Source organism: Salminus brasiliensis, chromosome 12, assembly GCF_030463535.1.
Source record: "Salminus brasiliensis chromosome 12, fSalBra1.hap2, whole genome shotgun sequence".
Classification (NCBI taxonomy): domain Eukaryota; kingdom Metazoa; phylum Chordata; class Actinopteri; order Characiformes; family Bryconidae; genus Salminus; species Salminus brasiliensis.
In genome coordinates this window covers 38,722,904-38,746,159 of record NC_132889.1, presented here as the reverse complement: position 1 = coordinate 38,746,159, position 23,256 = coordinate 38,722,904, and the positions used below count along the sequence as shown (strand labels likewise).

The following is a 23,256-nucleotide window of genomic DNA, read 5'->3' as shown; positions in this document are numbered from 1 at the left end:
TAGAGGTCCCAGAATTCACAACTGCATTATTTGGTGGCGTAATAGAGCAACATTTAGAAGCAGATCAATGTCAGCTCACAGTGAGAGCTAGCCAGGCTAAAGTACAGCTTCCAAACATGGTGGAGGTAGTTTCATCAACAGCAGCTCACAGTAAGAGAGCTATCTAGGCTAAAGTACAGCTTCCAAACATGGTGGAGGTAGTTTCATCAACAGCAGCTCACAGTGAGAGCTAGCCAGGCTAAAGTACAGCTTCCAAACATGGTGGAGGTAGTTTCATCAACAGCAGCTCACAGTGAGAGAGCTAGCCAGGCTAAAGTACAGCTTCCAAACATGGTGGAGGTAGTTTCATCAACAGCAGCTCACAGTAAGAGAGCTAGCCAGGCTAAAGTACAGCTTCCAAACATGGTGGAGGTAGTTTCATCATCAACAGCTCACAGTGAGGGCTAGCCAGGCTAAAGTACAGCTTCCAAACATGGTGGAGGTAGTTTCATCATCAACAGCTCACAGTGAGGGCTAGCCAGGCTAAAGTACAGCTTCCAAACATGGTGGAGGTAGTTTCACACACTGTAAACAATGAGAGACTTCTCCCATTTAGATTGACAGCAGCTGATGTTTTGGACACACTGCAGATGCTTGAGTCAGTAGTTTGGTGTAAAATGCTCGGTTCTAGATAAGCTCCCCCAGTCAGAGCTGTGGTTCTACAGTGAACGTGAAGGGAAGCAGACGTCTGAAGCTCTAATAATAAAAGCCCCTCACAGAAAGTTCTTCACCTAATGGTGATGAAGACGCTGCCTGATGCCTGAGACACGGTTCTACCAGAGTTCTGAGAAGAGTTCGGCTCTAGAACCTGCTTTTAGAATCAGATCATTAAAATGGTGGAGGGATACATGCTGCAGGGTGTAGTGCGGCTACAGAAAGTAGTCCCTAAAGAGAACTGCATTAGTGGAGATTCTCCACTATTTTACCCTCATCATCATCATCATCATCATTCCATATAAAACTCAGAAGACTCGTGTAGCTTCACTGGTGGGTTTGGATAGGAGATAAATTATGGGCTGTATCTGTGTTGTAGTCATGGCGACCGACGCCTGCTTCCATTCACCATAACTTTAATAAGAGACTTTTCACACCCTCCTCCTCCTCCCTCCGAATGAGTTCATCTCAAACACTGAATTACTGACACATCAATGGAGTCCCACTTTAAACATGTATCTCCTAAGCTGCGATGGTTCCGCTCCTGGACTTCTTTGCTCACTCTGCAGCTGCAGTGTATAATAAAAAAAAACTGTAAAAAAGGGTCCTATAAGAATTTTTATAGTCTAACACACTTCAGCTCCTCTGCTCAGATATTATCGACCCGTAAAGACTTTGAATGTGTGCTTTTGCTAAACTTTTACAATTCACTTTGCTATGCACAAGAATCGCGACGCGGAAATGTAGTTTTTAGAGACGACGGTGCGAGCAGCAGGCAGCGGCCCAGCGAATGCGTTAGGACTACATTTCCCAGCATGCCTGCTGGCGTCGCTTCCTTTGGTTGCAGCGTACGCACACACTCACGCCTTTTCACACACACGAGGGTTCCACTCGGAGCGCTGCTGCTGACTCGACTCTCCCTCTCTGTCGCCCCCTTAAACCGGCTGCTTCAGTTCGGCAAAGCGGGGAGAAACAGGCCGCGCTCCCGGAGCAGAAAGTTTCAACCGCTCAAACAAAGGGGCCGGAACCGAACCCGAGGGCGCCTCGTCTCCGTAAACCCTCGCTTTAAAGAGTTTAAACTTTACAAACAGCCGCCATGGAGCCTTCCAGAGAAGCCGTTCTGGATTCGTGGGAGCAGCAGGAGGAGGACGGCGAGGCCCCGGCGGAAAACCGACTTTCGGACGCTCTCACCGGCCTCAACGTCAACGCCAAGCCCTTCGTCCCCAACGTGAACGCGGCGGAGTTCGTCCCGGGCTTCCTCCAGAAGTCCCCTGCCGAAAACGTCGCCTCTGCTGGTGAGGGCTCGGTTTATTCCCCGCGCCGGTCGCGGGTAGCGCTGTTAGCACTTTATGCTAAGCTAAGCTATGCTATGCTAAGCTAAGCTAGCGAAGCGCTGAGGGAGTTCATACGCTCCAGCTAAGCTATGCTAAGCTATGCTAAGCTAAGCTAACCGGCTCACATTGTTAGCGCCACTGCTAACTTCACTTTTTCTATGATTTTTTCGCGTCAATAGAACCGTGTTCATGATAATCTGCCTAAAATCGATTAGGGGAAACACTTTGATTCCTGATGAAGTCTTTAAAGGAGGCGTTAGCTAGCTCCGGGCAGCCGTTAGCAGCGGTTAAAACCCCGGACCACACGTGTCTGCTGTGAGCTAGCGCCACTTCTCCCAGCAGAAAGTCAGAAATCTCAGCCCGAAGCTGGTGATACACGTGTGTGTGTTTTATTGGGCCTGTTTGGGTGGAAAGGGTGCTCTTATTAGCCCACTTTCGGGGTCGAAGTAATGCCAACGTCATGTGACTGCAGGTTCTGTGGGTGCATGTGCCTTTAATACAATGCCTCCCAGGCTGCTGGCGGGGCATTACTGCCCCTGGATGTGTTTAAAGGGTCTGGGGTTGGTGCTCTGGTGGGCTACTGTGCTTGTAGGCCTCTTCTCGTTGGGGTTGGACCACCACAGAGAGAGAGAGAGAGAGAGAGAGGGAGGGAGAGAACATCCATCTACTGTGGATGTAGCTCACCCCACACATACACAGAAATGCTCTGTAAAGCTGCTGGTGGAACTGACAGAAGATCAGCACCCGAACCTGTGATCTACTGACCAACATCTCCATAACTTTACTGACCAGCAGCACAGTCTGACCACTGACTGTGATTAAACACACTGTTTTGCAGGTATACACACCATCACTGCATCATTATCTTCATTCCCCTGAAGATAAGCCTATCCAAACCCACCAGTGCAGCTACACGAGTCTTCTGAGTTTTATAAGGAATGATGATGATGATGATGATGATGATAAAATAGTGAATAGAGAATCTGAACTAATGCAGTTTTCTTTAGGGACTACTTTCTGTAGCCGCACTACACCCTGCAGCATGTATCCCTCCACCATTTTAATGATCTGATTCTAAAAGCAGGTTCTAGAGCCGAACTCTTCTCAGAACTCTGGTAGAACCGTGTCTCAGGCATCAGGCAGCGTCTTCATCACCATTAGGTGAAGAACTTTCTGTGAGGAGCTTTTATTATTAGAGCTTCAGACGTCTGCTTCCCTTCACCTCCACTGTAGAACCACAGCTCTGACTGCTGGGGGAGGTTATCTAGAACCGAGCGTTTCACACCAAACCCAACAAACCCCCCAAACCCACACTCTGAATGAGTCTGTTCAGGTCTTATACAGTTGAATTAGGCAGTTCTGCTGTTATTATGCAGAAATTGAGAAAGTGGTGAACTTAAGTAGAAACTGAGGGAAAGGTAGAAGAGGAAACTTCAGTAGAAGCATTAAGTATCCAAACCCACCAGTGAAGCTACACGTCTGAGTTTATATGAAATTATGATGATCGTAAAATGGGGGGGGGGGATATATATATATATATATATATATATATATATATGTTGTTTTTTTTTTGTGCTGTACAGCACCCTGCGTGTATCCCTCCACTGTTAATTGTTTTTTTTTTCTAGAACCTGTCTGATAATTATTTTTTTAATATGGTAAAGAGTTTAATAAAAGTACTGCTTATGTTTGTAAACTAGGCTGTAAAGATTAGCCTGTTTAAAATAATACTTTTTATGATGTCACAGAAAATCAACCTATTTACATATCCACAGTTGCAGTCTGTACCAGTTTGGCCCCGCCCATTCCAGCCCAAAGAACAGGGCAGCCAGTCAGAACAGGGCTCATTTACACTAGTGTTTGTGTGTAAACGCTGTTGGGGGAGAGAGGGTATATTAAATACAGGGATAGGGTGTAGGGAGTTTGAAGAGGCCTGTATCCTGTGTGTTCATCTGTACTCTAGTTTTTAAGCTGGACTGATTTAAAAGTGCAGACATAATTTTTTAGGAAAGTTTTGATTCTTTATGTTCTTTGTGATTTACAGCTCCTGAAGACCCCAGTATAGAGGTCTCGCAAACCGCCGGTAAGTAAAAACGTCCAATTTCATTATTATTATTATTATTATTATTATTATTAATTAAGTCACCCCATTCTCACATAACAGTGGAACAGTGAACAGCCTTCATTCAGTTAAAATCTAAGTATCATGATTGATCCCTGGCCCCAGATTCAGTCGATCAGCCGAGACGTGTTTGGTGTCTGACGTGTGTCCTTGCTTTACATCAGGAGATAACACTGCACTAACAAGCACTGGACTAAGACGGTCACCAATTTACTGACCTTTGTGAACGCGCCCCCTAAATATCTGTCAGAGCTCCTCCAGATCTTAATCATTAGTGTGGTCAGTAGGGCTGCACCTAATGATGTAAGTTTATTGATTAATCTAACTTTTTTCTTAATTAGTCGATTAATATAACGTTAATAATGTAGAGTAATGTTTGGGTTACTCTAATGTGAGTGTGTTAGGAATTAAAATAATTTAAAAATAATAAAATCCTTTAATATTGCAAATATTTTCTTTAACCGTGTAGTGTGCACTTAAGGGCACTATTACTTCATAAAAATACGTTAGTGTTAACAGCTTTACAGTCAAACCTAATCTCCACCGCAAGACAGTAAATAATAAAAAAAAATAAAGTGCAACACATTTAACAATTCAACAAAATCAAGCCTCTTCCCCGAGGAACACTAGAGCAAGTTTTACAGTCCAAAATAATTGATTTATTTACTTATTTACTTTAATAAACTAAACCCAGTGCATATTCTCATAGTAAAAGGAGTGCAGTTTCAGCAGAAGTATTGTGATCGAGAAAAGCTTTGGGTGTCTACACCGGACGAATAAGCAACTGTTTGCAATGCGAAATGTTCCTACTTTTTATTTTACAAAATGTATAAAAAAATTATTCATTTTTTAATTTGATTTATTTTCAATGTTATTTATTTTTGTAGCTTGCATTTCGAATAAATCCATGCTGTCAGTAGGCACGGCCGTCTTTACGACTCAACTCACGTTATGCAAATCGGCGTCATTTCGTAACCGATCACATGGACACGTCCCTCCAGCCCGAGTGGTAAATGGATGTGTTTGGGGAACAGTGTTTGGACTGTGGAGGCACCCTGCCCAGCACATTATAGTGGACTATCAGCTTTAACACACCCCTGTAAGTCTGAAAGGGCTCACTGATACACAGTGGGGTGTGGTTCAGGGAAAGCCCTGCCCCACACATCTCAGTGTGCCTCCAGGACCAGGGTTCAGAAACAGGGGTTTAACACTGAGACTTACTGTAGTCTGTAAACACAGACAGGAAGTTCTCAGAGAGCTTATGCTAATTCTTTCTAATGGAATTTTACCGCTGAAATATAGGAGTTAGGGCCGACGAGGGAATTGGTGACAGTCCAGGTCCAGTATTTGTTAGCAGTGTTAGCCTAGCATCTCCTGTTGTAAACGAAAGAAGCTCTTGTGAAGCTCTGATGGACTGAACCTGGGGTCAGAGATCAGTAGTATCGGGGGAAAAACCGGTTTAACAGAAACACACAGTTGCGTCACACGCGTTGTAATGGTCCACTTAACAGGGGAGGAAGTGTACTCTAAATGGACAAAAGTATTGAGACACCTGCTCGTTTAATGTTTCTTCTGAAACCGAGTATTAAAAGAGCTGATCCTGCTTTTTTTTTGGAGTAATTGTCTCTACTGTCCAGAGAAGAAGACTTTCTACTAGATTTTACAGATGCATTGCTGTAAGGATTTGATTGCACTCTGCAACGAGAGCGTTAGTGAGGTCAGGATGTTGGATGATGATGATGATCACCACCACACCTCATCATCCCCAACTCATCCCAAAAGTACTGGATGGAGCTCCACCACCATCATTCCAGAGAACACAGTTCCTCCACTGCTCCACAGCTCCTCAATGCTGGGGGGCTTTATACCCCTCTAGCCCACACCTGGCATTATTAGGCAGCATGGAGCCAATAGGGTCATGATGGTGATCTGCTCCAGAGAGTCCTATTCTATTGGCAGTACTTCTTCTCTACAGGGACTAGACAAGCTGTGTGTGCATTTGCACATCTGTGTCAGCAATGGGTGCAGCTTAAAGGAGCTGAATGCAATCATAAGAAGGGGTGTCCACAAACATTTGGACAGAAAACTGTTACTAACTAAATAAATAAGTTCAATTATAAATTTCTTATTTTGGGACACGAATCATGGGCCACAATAACTAATCAGCATTATTAATAATGTGCTAAAAATTATTGCTATTAATTAGATATTAATTAGTTTGTTTGATCTTCTAGAGCTGTAAGGATCAAAACTGACCATTCACAAACATTAATGCAAAATTTTATATATATATCAAGATCAAATAACTAATTCATAAGTAAAAATTAAATAAAAGGACATTAAACGCATGTTAATTGAATTGCAAGCAAGTAATTAATATTTATCATTTTATTTATCAAATTATTTATTTATTTCATACTGTGTAAAATAACTATTGAAGTATAAAATTATGCATGAATAAAATTTAAATATTAAAGAACTAACATCAAAGGTGATTGATAATTGAAATGAATTCCGTGTGTAAAAAGTCATTAACACTGTTGGATGGTGAAGTCTGTGTGTATCAGGGCTGGTTAAGTGTTGGTGGTGTCCCTCTTTGAAGTCTTTGGTGAAGGTTTCATGACCATCCGAAAATGATCAGCTTATCCAGGAATGCCCGCACGGGTGTAACAGTGGCGACCTCGGGCAGGTGGTGTCTGTAAATAACAGGGTGTGTGGTGGTGACCTGTCGGTGTTTGTTGTGACAGCAGCTCCGCCTGTGGAGAACGGAGACGCGGAGATGGCGGCGGAGGACAGCTGGGAGCAGAAAGGTTGCGAGGCAGAGCCGGGAGGCGGCGGGCCGGCTGAAGAAGACTCCCTGCAAGAGGAAGGAATAGAGGAGGACGAAGAAGTGCCAACGCCTAAAGTAACCCCCGCCCAGCCAAACGCTCCCAAGAGGGAGCACGTCAACGTGGTGTTTATCGGCCACGTCGGTGAGTTCTCACCTGGGGAGGGGCGGGGGGTGACCTGGAGCAATACACATTTCTCAAATTACTGTCTTCAGGCTTGAGGAAGGGCTGTGTTGGCAGGAAACTGGATACATGTCCTGATGCAGAGCTTATTATTCAGTGTATTACGATACTGTAAAAAGATTTAATTTATTTAGATTAAAAAAAAAACCTTTTTATCCAATCACAGCAATCTAAAGTACAACACTGCCCTCTGCTGGTCAGGGTTTAAACACAACACTAAATGAACCCCTGTCTGCCACCAATCTCTGCATCTAAACTATTTATAATCAATATTTTCTTACACCCCTATTCTGAGGAGCGTTTGTTAAATATGGCACACAGTTAGCGCCAGTGCTAATTGGTGTACATTAGCTTTCGTTACTGGTTAGCTACATTAGCTAATTGTCTAGCCGGGGAACTGCTGGAATGCACTGTAGTGGATTGTGCCTTCTGTTATGTTCAGCTGTAAGGAGCAGCAGTTTGGGTCAGACTGATCCAGTACAAATGCATTTCTCCATAAACACATTCTGTATATCTGAAATAATTTTGATATAATCAATATTTAGTATAATTATTAATTGTCTACTCATTTTTATTTTTTTTAATAAGCTGTGTAATCATGTCGCTTCAATTTTGAAAGGAAAGCCCCTCATATTTGGTATTAACTCTATACTCTGTATGATCTTAAGAGAGTGTGTGTATGTGTATAATACAAACAGTTGGGGAGCAGAAATATCAGTATCACGTGCCAAAAATAATTACAAATATTTTGCCTGTGTTTCTGAACTTGGTCAGTGTGACCAGCAGCATAACAGGAGGTTTATGAGGCAGATTAGTTCATTGCTCCACATCCAGCCAGAGACAAACCCTATAATATTGCTGAAATCCTTCATCTGGCAGCTCTATCAGATATGGATGAATCTAATATCCAGATCGTGTACATTTATGGGGAAGTCCTACAGCATCAGACGCCGCATCAGACAGTCTGTTGGAGATTAATGAACATCTCCACATGGTTTGAGAAGAGTGATTATTTTAGACATGCATTTAACACCGAGCAAACCTCAGACGCCAGACGTGCCCTGGCTGATCCACGTCTGGATTTATTTATTTACTTATTTATTTCCCCCTTCCCCCCTGTTACTTTAAAGGACCGCTTCAGTGTCTTGTTTTCTTTGAAGCAGACTGCTCTTTATCAGAACTCGCCATCACGCCGATGCAGACACTTATTTGAGTGTCTGAGTTCATACTGAGTAATTTAGTGCATCCCCAGGTTCCTGCTCAGACCTGTAACTGAGCCAAGTTTCCACTCGTACGGCTGATTCAGAGGGTCGGACACTGAGTTTAGAGAGACTCTGAGATTAAAGCAGCCTTATGGAACCTGTTGCCTTCAAATGTAGGATATGTAGGTTTTCAGCCCTGGTGTGATATTAGATGCAGATGTTGCAGATGTGAATACAGGGATCACACTGTTTTTTGGACCAAAACAACCCAGCCGACCCGGTCTGTCTGGTATCTAACGAACTCTGGTGATGTTTGTTTATAGTGAGGACGTGATCTGATCTTGATCCGACCCAAGTATCAGATGTATTGCTCAAATGGATCCCGTAGCCAGTTGTTAGCTTGGTAGATGGGTGGGTAGATAGATCAGATACTGCGCAGGTGTACAGCTCTGAAGGCCTGTTTACACCCGGCATTGGCATGCGTTTTGTATCCAGTGAGTATCTGGATCTACTTGGACCGGGTTCTGCCGGAATCCGATAACAGAAATTGTTTTGTTTACACATGTGTTCCACCTCTGACCACCTCCCAATGTGGTTTGAGTAATCATATAGTAATCCAATCGTAATCGTAATGTGGTTGGTGTGGCGCAACAGATAATACCACTACCTCCTAGTGAGCTACCTCACCACGTGGGAGACTGGTGTTTGATTCCCGGTCTGGGTGACTGTGCTGCGCTACACCAATAAGAGTCCTTGGGCAAGACTCCCAACACTACATTGGCCCTCCTCTGTAATACGAGTAACCTTGTAAGTCGCTCTGGATAAGAGCGTCAGCTAAATGCCATAAATGTAAATGTAATCCAATCCCAACGCATCTGGGGGTGGTGATCACACCTGGCTCACCACCGTGATCCGATCACCAAACTCTCTGATGTCCTCCTCGCAGTGTTTTCTGATCGAGACGTGACGGGGCTGTAGGAATAGATTCTCATCTGGGAGACTGGAACCTTCACGGTGTTGTAGAACCACCACCAGTCCTCTAAACTGTTCACTCTCCCAGATCCGGACCACCTTGATAAGAAATCGTTGTTTACTAGAAGTCAAACTGAAATGTGAAAGTATGCTGGGTTTTTTCAGCTGGGAAGTAAAATCGGGTCTCATCTGTTCACACTGGTGAGGCTTTTTAGTGACCAGTATAAACAGAATCCCATCAAAGTAGATCCGGATACTAAGTGCGTGTTGATGGCAGGTGTAAACGACCTCTCTGCGTATCCGGTAATGGGTCAGAGCACTTTATCAGTGGTGCAGCTTCTGCAGATGCACAATAACAGCATTTAATTTTCATCTACACCTCCTCTCCTTATACACACACACACACACACACACACACACACACTGCACCCTGCACTTACGACTGGAAACCCTATGTTCAGTCACACTGCACCCACAAAGGCTTTCCTCCACCCACCCGCACTACACCTGAACTCTCACCCATTCAGTGTGATCCAAATAATCTTATACTATAATGTATGTGTGTATGTGTATGTATGATATATATGTATGTATATACACACACACACGCACACACACACACACGTGTCATATATATATATATATATATATATATATATAAATAATGTGCAAATATTCAGTATTTATATAGAATTTTTTGTACTACTGTGAGGGACGATGCACCCCAGTTCTTCACACACCTTTATACCTGTGTAATGTGACGTGACCCTAAACCTGATTTTTTATTTTTTAATAGGGGTGACTTGCTTGTAGGGTTGCAGTTTTAACTAGAAGCATTTACTCAACCATTTTCATTCCTTTACAGATTATAGTAACTGATGATTCTGTAATCATATCTCATTAAACATTTTCTGAAAAACAGTCTCATAAAAACCTTCATAAAACCTCTAGCACTCAGTACAGACCTGTCTGACTCTTATTAATGAGCCATTCAGATTTTAGGGTTTTAGAGATATTCATAATTCCCAATTAACTCTCGGAGACGAGCATCATAATGAAGGCCATCTTGCCGCTCCTGCCCGAGATGTTTCACATGTGAAATGACGCCAGACTGAGGTGGTTTCACAATATTCCATTTCTGAGAAGAGGACTTGCAGTGGAGTCAGCCAGAATGGAAAGTGCAGGCTAATGACAGGGTTCCCACGGGCCTTGGAAAGGTTTCAGTATTTGAGATTTGGAGAAAAGAAAATAAGGCCTTGAAAGGGTTTTAGGGGGGTGGAGGATAAAGCGCCTGTTCAGGGCCCAGGATGGAAAATGCTCATGTTAGGTTAGCTGTAGAAGTTCGTTAAAACATTGACTGCTTTCCCAGCTTTTTTACTGAGGGATGCGCCGATATGAGTGTTGAGATTTTTCATGCAGGGAGGTTACAAACGCAGTTACTTTTAAGATGCAGGTTTTTAACTCAGTAGGCCCACTTCAGTCTTTATTGAATGGTGAAGCTTCATTGCACGGGTTGGGGACCGTTTCATTTTATTCTTCTAACTACGATTTAAAGGAAATCCAAAAATTACGTGACTTTTATTTGGATGGATTATTTTATTATTGGTACATCTGGTACAGCCTCCAAACATGGTGGAGGTAGTTTCATCATCAACACCTCACAGTGAGAGCTAGCCAGGCTAAAGTACAGCCTCCAAACATGGTGGAGGTAGTTATATACACACTGCTACTGTATCCAGGGCTCCCACAGTAAACAATGAGAACTCTGCTCATGTTGCGTTGATACTTTTGCAGATCCCGCAGAAATGCTGAGGGAAGCTGTTTGAATATAACCTTTTGATCTGAACAGCCTGGAGGCTCTTAAGGTTGATGTTTGCGGTGGATATATCCCACAATAGGGGCAGCAGAGTGTTGTAGGGTAGGGCTCGTCTCTGTTGATAATGGCTTGCTAGGATTTCCCAAACAAAACGCGTTTAAATGATCATTTACAACAATGCAGGCTGTCGTAACCCGAGACGCGTTTGAGTAAATTACAGGCTTTGTTTACACGCTGGTTCTGTTGGTGTTCATTAAGTCCTGAAAGGGGAGAGACACTGCTGTTATACTCCACACTGACCCTGTCATTGCACTGTGTGCCCTGAACAGGCATCTGGAGCAGATGTGGTAATGAGCTAGACTTTGTTTAAAGGGTTCCTAGCTTCAGTAGATGCACAATAACAGCATTTTAGTTTCATCAGATTTTTTAAATGTGGTCACATTGGTTGTAGGGTTGCAGTTTTAATGAGGATTTGTTGCACCTTTTTCATTCCTTTAAAGATTATTACTGATGGTAATTCTGAAATCATATACCGGTACAGTAATATTTTATTAGCCTACTGCAGGACAGCCCAGCCCACTCACACTGAAATTATATGGATTATATATATATGGAATATATTATTGTGTGTGTATATAATATTTTTTTTCGTGTGTGTGTGTGTGTGTGTGTGTGTGTGTATATATATATATATATATATATATATATATATATATATATATATATATATATATACACCTACCTACCTACCTACCTACACGCAAATTTAAAAGATTACACATGTGTAGATATATCATGTATCATTTTGTAATTTGTGTGTATATATAATAAATTAATTAAATAAATAAATCTGTGTGTGTATATATATATATATATATATATATATATATATATATATATATATATATATATATATAAATATAATATACACACACACACATTTATTTAATTGTGTGTATGTGACTGTGTGCACACCCATGGTGGTATTCACGGGGGGTGATGGTGTTAATATCTCCCTGAATTGAGGGAAACTAACAGTCATGCCGCCGCCCCTTCCAGCCTGAGTGCTGTGAACTGAGCTCAGTGTGATTATCTCTCCTCACTCGCCTCCTTATCTCCTGTCCTTCCAGATGCTGGCAAGTCGACCATTGGAGGACAGATAATGTGAGTAGTCGCGTCGTTGCTGGTCTTTGTGTGGCTGCTGTGTGGCGGTGGGACGTTTCTCACGGCTGTTTCTGCCCCTCCCTCCCTCGCAGGTATCTGACGGGCATGGTGGATAAGCGAACTCTGGAGAAGTACGAGAGGGAGGCCAAGGAGAAGAACAGAGAGACCTGGTAACTGAAGAGTGGTGCTGTGTTTTGTTTTGAGGTGCAGCGTTATAGTCCAGTCAGACCCGGTCATTACTCGGTGTGGTTTGGATGGGCAGCAGCTGGACGTTGAGCTAGTAATTTGTCCGTCTCGAAGTTTAGAGTGTCCAGATCAAATGTTCTCCCTTTTTTTTATTATTAAACAAAGTTGTGTGTTAAAGATTTATAATTTTTAAAAAAAGGAGGCGCTCTATAATGCTCTATAATGTTCATATGATCCACATGCTCATTCTGACAGACTGTAATACACTACAGGAAGCGTAGGGGGCGCTCTATAATGCTCTATAATGTTCATATGATCCACACGCTCATTCTGACAGACTGTAATACACTACAGGAAGCGTAGGGGGCGCTCTATAATGCTCTATAATGTTCATATGATCCACATGCTCATTCTGACAGACTGTAATACACTACAGGAAGCGTAGGGGGCGCTCTATAATGCTCAACAATGTTCATATGATCCACACGCTCCTTCTGACAGACTGTAATACACTACAGGAAGCGTAGGGGGCGCTCTATAATGCTCTATAATGTTCATATGATCCACACGCTCATTCTGACAGACTGTAATACACTACAGGAAGCGTAGGGGGCGCTCTATAATGTTAATTAATGAGTTTATCATTTGTGTAAGGTCCTGATGACTCCCAACACTTTCAGGACTGCGTGATCTTGCCGGTGCTGATGTTCTCCCCATGCTTTTCTCAGGTACCTGTCTTGGGCCCTTGATACAAACCAGGAGGAGAGGGATAAGGGTAAGACGGTGGAGGTGGGCCGTGCGTACTTCGAGACGGAGAAGAAGCACTTTACCATCCTGGACGCTCCCGGCCACAAAAGCTTCGTCCCGAACATGATCGGCGGAGCGTCGCAAGCTGACCTGGCTGTGCTGGTTAGTAAGGGCTTAGCTGGAAGTGGGCCTTACATCCAGGCTACTAATGCTTCTACATCATGAGTGACGGCTGTGTAGCATCACTTACCATCTAACTATGTAATATTCTCTATTCTCCTTCACTATGGTGTTTATTCCCCCATTCTGAGCTCTAGACTCTACTAGCTCTGTTGTATAGAGGCCAGCAGGGGGTGCTATTCCAATGCACATGTCATAAATCTGCTGTGCTGATTAAACGTTCACATATGCTAATTCAGAGGGGTTCCAGTGTTCAGTTACACACAGACTGGGTTTGATGGCATTAAACTGAGGCTCTTCTGTTCTTCAGGTGATCTCTGCGCGAAAAGGAGAGTTCGAGACGGGATTTGAGAAGGGAGGCCAGACGCGAGAGCACGCCATGCTGGCTAAAACCGCAGGGGTCAAACACCTGATTGTTCTGGTGAACAAAATGGACGACCCCACAGTGAACTGGAGTTTGGAGAGGTGAGCCCAAGGTCATCCATAATAAGGGTTTTCTGATCAGAGCCTGCATGGGTGGGGTTGGGTTTGTTTATGGGCCTCCTGGACAAGGGCGCCATGACTTTCCACCTGTCTTTGGGTTGTAAACTGAAGTTATGGGGGATGTAAAAGTGCACGTGGTGCCAACACAGATATATAAACATTAGAATTAGTAATATTCAGTCATATGTGCAGAAATTTAAAAGTAAATGTGGCTGTAAATGTTTAAACTAATTGCCTAGACGTGGTATTTCATCTCCAGTGTGACACATTTTAAAAACAGTGGGTCATTTATCAGTGTTTATAACTTTCAATACATGGATTTTATGATTTTACCTGAAGTCTGAACGTGAAATTCACCTGATTAAAATCCAAATCTATAGAAAGTGTTAAACAGTGCAACTAGCAGTGAAATTCTTTGATGACTGGCTGCTCACATATATACAACATTAAATATAGAATAAAATAAAACAGTATATTAAGATTATGCACTATATCTGTAGATATGAATTATTTATTTATATATGTGTGTGTATAAAATCCATATCTAGATACACACATATATCTACATATACACACACTATATATCAAATGTGTGTATATGTAGATGTGATTTTTATTTATATATATATATATATATATATACACAAATAAAATACGTTTTATAAAGTTAGTAAGTTTCTGGCTCACTTCAGGTTCTTGTGTAATAAGAACTGTTACAGTATTGTGTTCACACCTCCTGTTTACTGACTGGTGAAAGTGGTGAAGTCAGATGTTCAGAATAGGTGCTCACAGTGCTGCTCGTCCGCAGATACGAGGAGTGTAAGGAGAAACTGGTGCCATTTTTGAAGAAGGTCGGGTTCAACCCCAGAAAAGACATTCATTTCATGCCGTGTTCGGGACTGACCGGGGCCAACTTGAAGGAGCCAGCTGAACACTGTACTTGGTACACGTAAGTGGAGCTCTGTTTAATGAGCACTTTCACATCAACAGAAATGATTATTAAAAACGACTGTAGTGTTGAATCTATACATACACAATTACGCCTGAGCCGGTTTATTTTTATATATATATATATATATATATATATATATATATATATATATATATATATATATATATATACACACACACACTTTTTTTTGTTATGTTTTTGTTATATACACCAATCAGCCATAACATTATCACCAACAGTGGGTTAAGTGAAGGGCACTGATGGTCTGGTTCCAGTGGCTCTTGTCAAGGGGTGGGTCTATTGGGCAGTGAGTGAATAGTCAGTTCTTGAAGGTGATGAAGATGAAAAAATGGACAAGCGTAAGAATCTGAGACACTCTGCCAGTGGTCAGACACAGTATGCAGTGGTCAGTACCTACCAAAAGCGCTCCAAGGAAGGACAACTGGTGAACTGGGCTCCCTTATGCTCATGGAGGTGGTGCTAATGTTGTTGATCTGTGTGTGGGTATGTGTGTGTATATGCATTTGTGTATATATATATATTAATATAGTGTAGTGTGTGCGTGTATATACAAAATGTGTGTACCTGTGTTATATATGTATAACAGTTAGGTTTGTTACTTTTGTTCTATACAGTTCAGTTTTTGAACTACCTCTAAAACTCCTGCTTCTGCAAAACTAACCTCATTACTAATCACGTATCTGTCTTTCTGTTTGTGTCCACAGAGGGTTACCGTTCATTCCACATCTGGACAGTTTGCCAAATTTTAACAGATCCAGTGACGGACCAGTGAGGTTACCGATTGTAGATAAATACAAGGTTAGAGGAGCAGTGTGTGTGGTTTCATTTTGATATGTTTTTGTGCCAAAAATGATTTCTTATTTGTTTATATTAGGGATGCACAGAATTCTCTGCGTTGAACAGACGTTCAGGGGGGTTGAAGTGATGTGTTTTGATGCTGATATCAGAACAGCAGTGTGTTTAGGCGAAGCTGGACTGCTGCACTATATTCATTTATTACTCTACTAATAAAGGTTGTGTCTCTCTGTAATGCTGGTGGGGATATTCTGACTTTCTGCAGTTTATAGTTAAACAAATACTTAAATATTGAACAAATGTTTATGGGTCACTGTCCTCTAGGCCCGTCATGATAATTATGACTTGAGGTGTAATTTCTGACTCTGATGTCGCCCAGTGTTTACGTGTGTTTGTTTGCGGGATAGTGAACATCACCAATATTTTAGCCAGTTGTGTAAACTGTGTTAAACTAACCTAAAAGCTCATGGTTTTATTCTACTAATTACTTCTCTTATAGCTAGGGTTGCATCAGTAAGAGATGTTAGTGGTGTGATGTCTCAAAAAAATCAGATTTACACAGTTGCAGTACACAGTATTTCACTCGTCTAATTATTATCATTATTATTTATAATAAATTAAGGCCTTTTTACATTAAGCTTTTTTTAAACTGAAAATGGTAAGGAATTGGTGGGAATCTCTGTTCAGATACCCATATTATACACACAAGCAGTATTTTAACCATCAGTTTTCAAACCTAAACCTGGTGTACTGCTGCAACCATACTTGCATGTGCTGTCTGCTTTTTAATTAAATGTTCATTGCTCTGTAAAAGGGTGTAATTTCATTAGTTTCATAATCATCACAATTATTTCTGGGACAATTTATCAGACAAAAGAAATGAAGTTATGCTGTCTGTATTGATCCACAGCTCTCCATAGTGCTGCTGATTGTGTTTGGTGTAAATTCACTGCAGTGAATACCGTTGTTTCTCTCTCCAGGACATGGGCACAGTGGTTCTGGGGAAGTTGGAGTCAGGGTCCATCAGCAAAGCCCAGCAGCTCGTAATGATGCCCAACAGGGTAAGGTCACATTCATTAACGTGTCCGCGTGTGTTTAACCTGCTCCATCTGTTTAACATGGTTTAACACACGGTTTAACACAGTTCAAACATTTTTATTAAACTGTTATTAAATATTATAAGAATCAGAAGCTTAGAAACTTGTAACATCATAAACCTTCAAAGCGTCAAATTAAGCTACACATCAAACACATTCCCTATTATGTATTTATTGATTGGTACTTAAAGTTGTGGAAAGTCTTACATTTGAAATTGGTGTAAGAAAACATGGGCTATAGCAGGGTTACCTTAATTTTTAACACAGGACAATAAGCAGCTGGAAGCCAAGTGAAGGAGTCAGTTTTTTCTATTGGTTACAGTGTGAGATTTGTTCAGTAAGAGTGGAATATGAAGCTTTGTGATCCCAGTCTGCTCCTGTCCTGTAAATATTTGAGTAAATGTTGAAGTGTGTTCTGTTAAGACTGGTTAAGCTGTTCAGTAGTGGTTGTGGGATTTTCACTCTTTACATTACCATGCCAGGTTTGACATTGTTGTCGTGTCTCTTACCCCTTATAGCACACTGTGGAGGTTCTGAGTCTGCTCTCCGACGAAGTGGAGACGGACGACGCCGGGCCGGGCGAGAACCTGAAGATTCGACTGAAGGGCATTGAGGAAGAGGAGATTCTGCCAGGCTTTATCCTCTGCACCTCAGAAAGCCTCTGCCACACCGGGCGCACCTTCGATGCCCAGGTGAGCGTTACCTTTGTGAAGTTATAAATTGTTATAAAGCAATGAGATGTTTGGGGCGGGGTTATCCAGTCAGATCAGTGGGATCTGGGCCAAGTTCAACACTGTCCACTACAACACTAAATCAATCACTGTCATCCACCAGTCTTTACATCTAAACTTTTAATGAATAATCAATACTGAGGTTTTGAAAGTTGATACAGTACAGCAGAACATAACATCACCATACATCCACATATCTACTTTCTTAAACCTCGGACCAGGGACCAGATTTTTATTGGGCAGTGACGGCACCCATTCAGATCGGGTCACTAGATTGCGCTCAAGAGTCTGAAATTCAGTCGGGAGGCCAAGAATCGGAGTCTGTGACCCTCTCACACTACTCTATTCTCTCTGTCTGCTCTGACTGACAAGAAATCTGCTGACTAGAGCCAACCAGCACAGATTCAGCCAGACTGAGAATTGGGTAGTGTAACCCCAGATTTACACCCCTAGCATAAAGTGGTGAAATGGTGTTCTGAAAGGATGGAGTCCTCAGCCTAGATAGATCAGCCTAAACCACAAAGATGGACTGCTAAATCAGGACTGGCTGGACTGGAAACAGTTGACCAAACACAAACATTATTTTAGCCATGAGAAGAATTTCTGTCTATACAATCCAATACTGCTGAATGAAATCATCTTTCTTACTTATATAAACACGTTTATTTATTTATTTATTTATTTATTTATTTATTTGATTAATTGATTTTTATTTTGTTTGTGTGTTTGTTTTTCAGATAGTCATCATTGAACACAAATCCATCATCTGTCCGGGTTACAACGCAGTTCTGCACATTCATACCTGCATCGAGGAAGTTCAAATCACGGTAAACCTCCTGCTCTGCTTTGCTGTTGGATTTGAGATGAGTTTGATCTCGACTGTTTGGTGGGGAAATTACTCACCTTCTAGTTTTCACCATTTTTCACTCTTTTGTAAAACCGTGAAGACCTCAAAGTCGTAGTGAAATTTTAAAGTCACCTCCCTTTCCATCCATATTCAATCTCTGCGTCTCTCTGGCAGGCCTTAATCTGTCTGGTGGATAAGAAGTCGGGTGAGAAGAGCAAGATGCGACCTCGCTTCGTCAAACAGGACCAGGTGTGCATCGCCCGTCTCAGAACCTCCGGGACCATCTGCCTTGAAACCTTCAAAGATTTCCCCCAGATGGGGCGCTTCACCCTGAGAGACGAAGGTCAGTCTTTTAAGTGTTCCACGAGTCTGGTGTGCAGATATGAGGAGGATAAAAGCTCAATTTTCAGAGAAAAATATTTTAAAGTAGTTTTGAATTTGCGTCATTTCTTTATGGTTTGGCAGCTCCATCACCCTGTTGTCAAAGCAAGTTGTAGTTCATTACCAGTAAAGTTAAGTGTCTTGCTCAGGTGTCTTTTCTGTACTACAGCTTTACATGTATTTACAGCACAAATCAATATAAATATTCAATCTAGAATAAAGAATTTATTGGATAATTCTGTTTATGTACACACAAGTATTGGGACACACCTCTTAATCAATGAGTTCAGGTGTATAAAATCAGCCTCTAGCCCTGCAGTCTGTCTTTCCTCCACACATCAGTGAAAGAACGGGAGGTTCTGAAGAGCTCACTGAACTCCAGCGTGGTTCTGTATGTAATAGGAGACACCGCTGCACCAACAACAACAAGTCAGCTGGTGAAATCTCCTCCCTCCTAGATCTTCCTCCATCAGCTGTGAGTGGTGTTATTATTGAACAGTGGAAGAGTTTAGGAGGAACAGCTCACAGAGAGCAGCTCAGTGTCCACCGAGTGTCTGTCAGACCACGTAAAGTTACAGAGCGGGGTCAGGGCCGAGTGCTGAGCTCAGAGCAGAGTGCAGAAAAGCCTCCAACTGACTCAGTAACTGCAGCAGAGCTCCAGACCTGCTGCTGCTGCTGGTAGAGCTCAGAGCAAAGGGGGACCAGCTCCTTATTAATAATGCCTATGCGGTTAGAACGGGACGTCATTAAAAAGAGCTCCTGTAGGTGAGATGTGGAGGTGTCCAAATACTTTTATGTATTTTAATAATGACTGTGTTCTGTGGTTTCAGCTTTGTTGTAAGGAGCTGGAGGAGTGGTCTTTAATGAGCTGGTGTGGTCTTGTTTGTCCTGCAGGGAAGACCATTGCCATCGGGAAGGTGCTGAAGCTGGTTGCCGAGAAGGAATGAACAGACTGCATGGTTGTTGTGGAACAGCTGAAGGGGGCGGAGAGGTGGGTGTTGCCGTAGCAACACGATTCCCACGGCCTTCCTGCCTCCGGAAGACCAGCTTCTTCTCTAAAAACAAATGTTTTTAAGCAAATGAAAATGAAATCAAAGTCCACACGTGTCAGCTTTCTCATATTGAGAGCTCAGCGATGCCATGTTGTTTAGGGTCTCCCCCCGTTTATGACCTTTCAACCTTTTCCTCACCAGCCTCCTCCTCCTCTTCCTCCTCCTCCACACACAGGCCAGAGATGCAGCTCTTTTTGATGCTTTTTTTTTCTATTTCTTTTCTTTTTTAAATTCTGTTTATTTTTTCCATCAGAGAAAAACAGTGGCAGCAGATTCCAGAAATATGGACCAGAGTTTGCTTGTATAACAATAAAGAAATGTTACAAACAGTGAAGAGGTTTGAAATGATTAAGCAGTCGAAACCAAAATGTTATTGTACGTCTCCCTTTGCTTCTTCCCACTTTGGTTTCTCCTCTCATAGCGTTCCTGCGACGTGCACGAGCGTGCCCCTGTTATTAAAGCGACTTCTATGACAATAAAATATTAAATTCGGGAAATTGTGAACGCTGTTGCATGGACTGAGTCTCTTTTATCCAGCTGTTAACTTCACACCTGTGTATGAGCTCTTCTGGAAGTGGAAGGTATTACGTATGGCCAATGATGAATTGTCATGAGAGGTTTTCCTGAGTAGATCAGTCCTTAAATCGACTGTTTTAACTCAGCAGCTTCAGGATCAGGCTGACGCTCCACTGCCTGAACTGAACAGGGGGAGAACGGCGTCTCCGTCATTCCCACTCCGGGCCGGAGCGCTGCTGCTGCTACTGCACTATGGAGGTTTGGTGGTGGAGCTGCAGGAGGAGAACCTCTCTCCAGAACTGCTGCTGTGTAACGCTGCAGAACCCATAGAGTCATATTAGTGTAAAATCCTGTAGTATTACTCTACCACCTCCGCCCACATGCTGCTCCACCTTCAGATCAAGCTTCTGCAGCTTGTCCAGAAATGCACGTGTACAACCGTCCATCAGGCTCAGCCTGGTTTGTATTTACTGCAGTGGAGTAAAAAGGAATTCATTTAAGTTCAAAGAAAATGTAAAGCTGTGTCCAGAATGAAACTGCCCTATTCGCTCACTATCCTCTACATGCAGAAATCCCGGTCACTATATAGAGAAGTGCCTCGTGATGTGTGTGCGGTCCTTGCTGTGGGACAGCAGGTTGCGTCCATCCTCTTTAGAGAAGCGTTGGGGTACATCTAGTGTCCCAATTCAGGGGCTGCATCCTTCAGAGGCTGTATTTAAAGGCTGATTGTAGATTAGGCTGTCCAAGTTTGGAGGCTCCTTCATACGCAGCCGAGAAATGCGTCAAGCTGCCGCTGTTGGGCCCTTGATCAATGCACACACTCTGCAGGCCGGGCGCTGGAGTTGGCTGCCCACCGCTCTGGGTGTGTGTGCTCACTACCACAGATGCAGAGGCCACATTTCGCTGTATGTAGTACAGTGACAGATACTTGAACTTTAAAAATTAAAAAAATTGTATATATTTATATATATATATATAAATTTCATAGCATTACAAAGACCTACAACCTAAAGACAAATTAGACAAAATAAGAGTTGCAGCGCAGGAAATCCACCGTACAGCTTTTAAAGGCTATGCTTTCGTCGATCACGCCCTTCGAAGGGTGCAGCCCCTGATTTGGGACACACCTATCGTTTGTACACTACTTATACAGTGGCAGCTGCCCCTGTGGAGCCTATGAGCAATAGCTGCCCACTGCTCTGGGCATGTGTGCTCACTGTCCACTGTGTGTGTGTGTGTGTGTTCACTGCATGGAGGGGTTAAAGGTGGAGGTCTAATGGTATCTGTGTCCAACACTAATGAGGGGCTGTCTTGTCTTGTTGCAGTGCATTGTGGGATTGTTACTGTGCACTAAAAAAGAAAAATGGCCCAAACTAGTGCACTACATAGTGAATAGGGCACAGTTTCAGACACTTCATTATTCAATGATCCAAGACATGTTCTATATCTGACTGAAGAAGAACCCAACAGGAGATGCTAGGCTACTGAGACTGTGGCCAGTTTACTGATCTCTGTCGACCCCCCCTGTCCCTCAGATCTCCTCCAGATCTTCATCAGCTGGTAGATGGATGAGGTTTAGGAGACGGTGGGACTTAGTTTAGTCTAGAAACCCGAACAGGACCAGAACCACAGAGCTGAGGAACGCTGGAGGAACCCGAACCTCTTTCACCTCAGCGCAGTGTGTGGTATCACTCCGCGCACTGCGCTCCGGCCTGAGGCTGGAAGAGCTCCACAGAGCGGGGCGTGATGAGGATGATAAAGTAGACCCAGCTTCAGATCAGTTTATAAAGTGTAAATAAGATCATTTCTGATTTACTAAATATTTATACTTGTTTCTTTAACTTTCTGACAGATTTTTAAAGCAAAAAATAAAGGCTTTGGGTGTATTTACACTGTTAGCAGCGTTAGCTTAGCCTGTTGTAGTGCGTATTTAGCCGTGCGCCCTCCTGTGGCCAGTTTGGGCATCACACAAATACTACATGGACAAAAGTATGTGGACACCTGCTCATTTATTGCTTCTTCTGAAATGAAGGATATTAAAAAGGCTGATCCTGCTTCTGTTGGAGTAACTGTCTCTACTGTCCAGAGAAGAAGACTTTCTACTAGATTTTAGAGGAGGAACATTGCTGTGAGGATTTGATTGTAATCAGTGACGAGAGCCTCAGTGAGGTCAGGGCCCCACCTCATCATCCCCATCATCCCCAACTCATCCCAAAAGTACTGGATGAAGCTCCACCACCACCATCCTTCCAGAGAACACAGTTCCTCCACTGCTCCACAGCTCCTCAATGCTGGGGGGCTTTATACCCCTCTAGCCCACGCCTGGCATTATTAGGCAGCATGGAGCCAATAGGGTCATGATGTTGATCTGCTCCAGAGAGTCCTATTCTATTGGCAGTACTTCTTCTCTACAGGGACTAGACAAGCTGTGTCAGCAATAGGTGCAGCTTAAAGTAGCTAATTAGAAGCTCATTAGAAGGGGTGTCCACAAATATTTGGACATATAGTGTGAATATATTTAATATAATATTATACCATGTTTGTTATAGGTCTTCTTGAATATATAAAATGTATATAGAGTCACCCTTCTCATCATGCTGTTTATCATTAATGTGTGTGTGTGTGTGTGTGTGTGTTAGGGCAGCAGCAGCAGCTCTGCTTGAGGTTTTAGTGGCTGTTCTGCAGGCTGACCTGTTGCTCTTCTAAACAGTGCAGAGATTTACGGCTCTAATCGCATCTCTCTCTCTCTCTGTCTCTCTCTGTCTCTCTCTGTCTCTCTCTCTCTCTCTCTCTCTCTCTCTGTCTCTCTCTCTCTCTCTCTCTCTCTCTCTCTCTCTCTCTCTGTCTCTCTCTCTCTCTCTCTCTCTCTCTCTCTCTCTCTGTCTCTCTCTCTCTCTCTCTCTCTGTCTCTCTGTCTCTCTCTCTCTCTCTCTCTCTCTCTCTCTCTCTCTCTC

At 42.8% G+C, this 23,256-nt stretch overlaps 1 protein-coding gene across 2 annotated transcripts; it reads left to right on the top strand.

Annotated features, from left to right (window-relative positions):
- Positions 1 to 1,581: 1,581 nt before the first annotated feature.
- gspt1l (G1 to S phase transition 1, like) lies at positions 1,582 to 20,290 on the top strand. 2 transcript variants are annotated; one of them, XM_072693775.1, is made up of 14 exons: positions 1,582 to 1,988; positions 4,072 to 4,110; positions 6,900 to 7,121; positions 12,281 to 12,314; positions 12,407 to 12,484; positions 13,229 to 13,409; positions 13,738 to 13,892; positions 14,719 to 14,859; positions 15,588 to 15,681; positions 16,659 to 16,739; positions 17,294 to 17,467; positions 18,244 to 18,333; positions 18,528 to 18,696; positions 19,629 to 20,290. In XM_072693775.1, the coding sequence occupies exons 1-14, from the start codon at positions 1,790 to 1,792 to the stop codon at positions 19,679 to 19,681; spliced, it is 1,710 nt and encodes a 569-aa protein (XP_072549876.1). In that variant the 5' UTR covers positions 1,582 to 1,789; the 3' UTR covers positions 19,682 to 20,290. The 2 variants fall into 2 exon arrangements, with proteins under 2 accessions (XP_072549876.1, XP_072549875.1); XM_072693774.1 differs by having other exon boundaries at positions 6,897 to 7,121.
- The last annotated feature ends 2,966 nt before the right edge of the window (positions 20,291 to 23,256 follow it).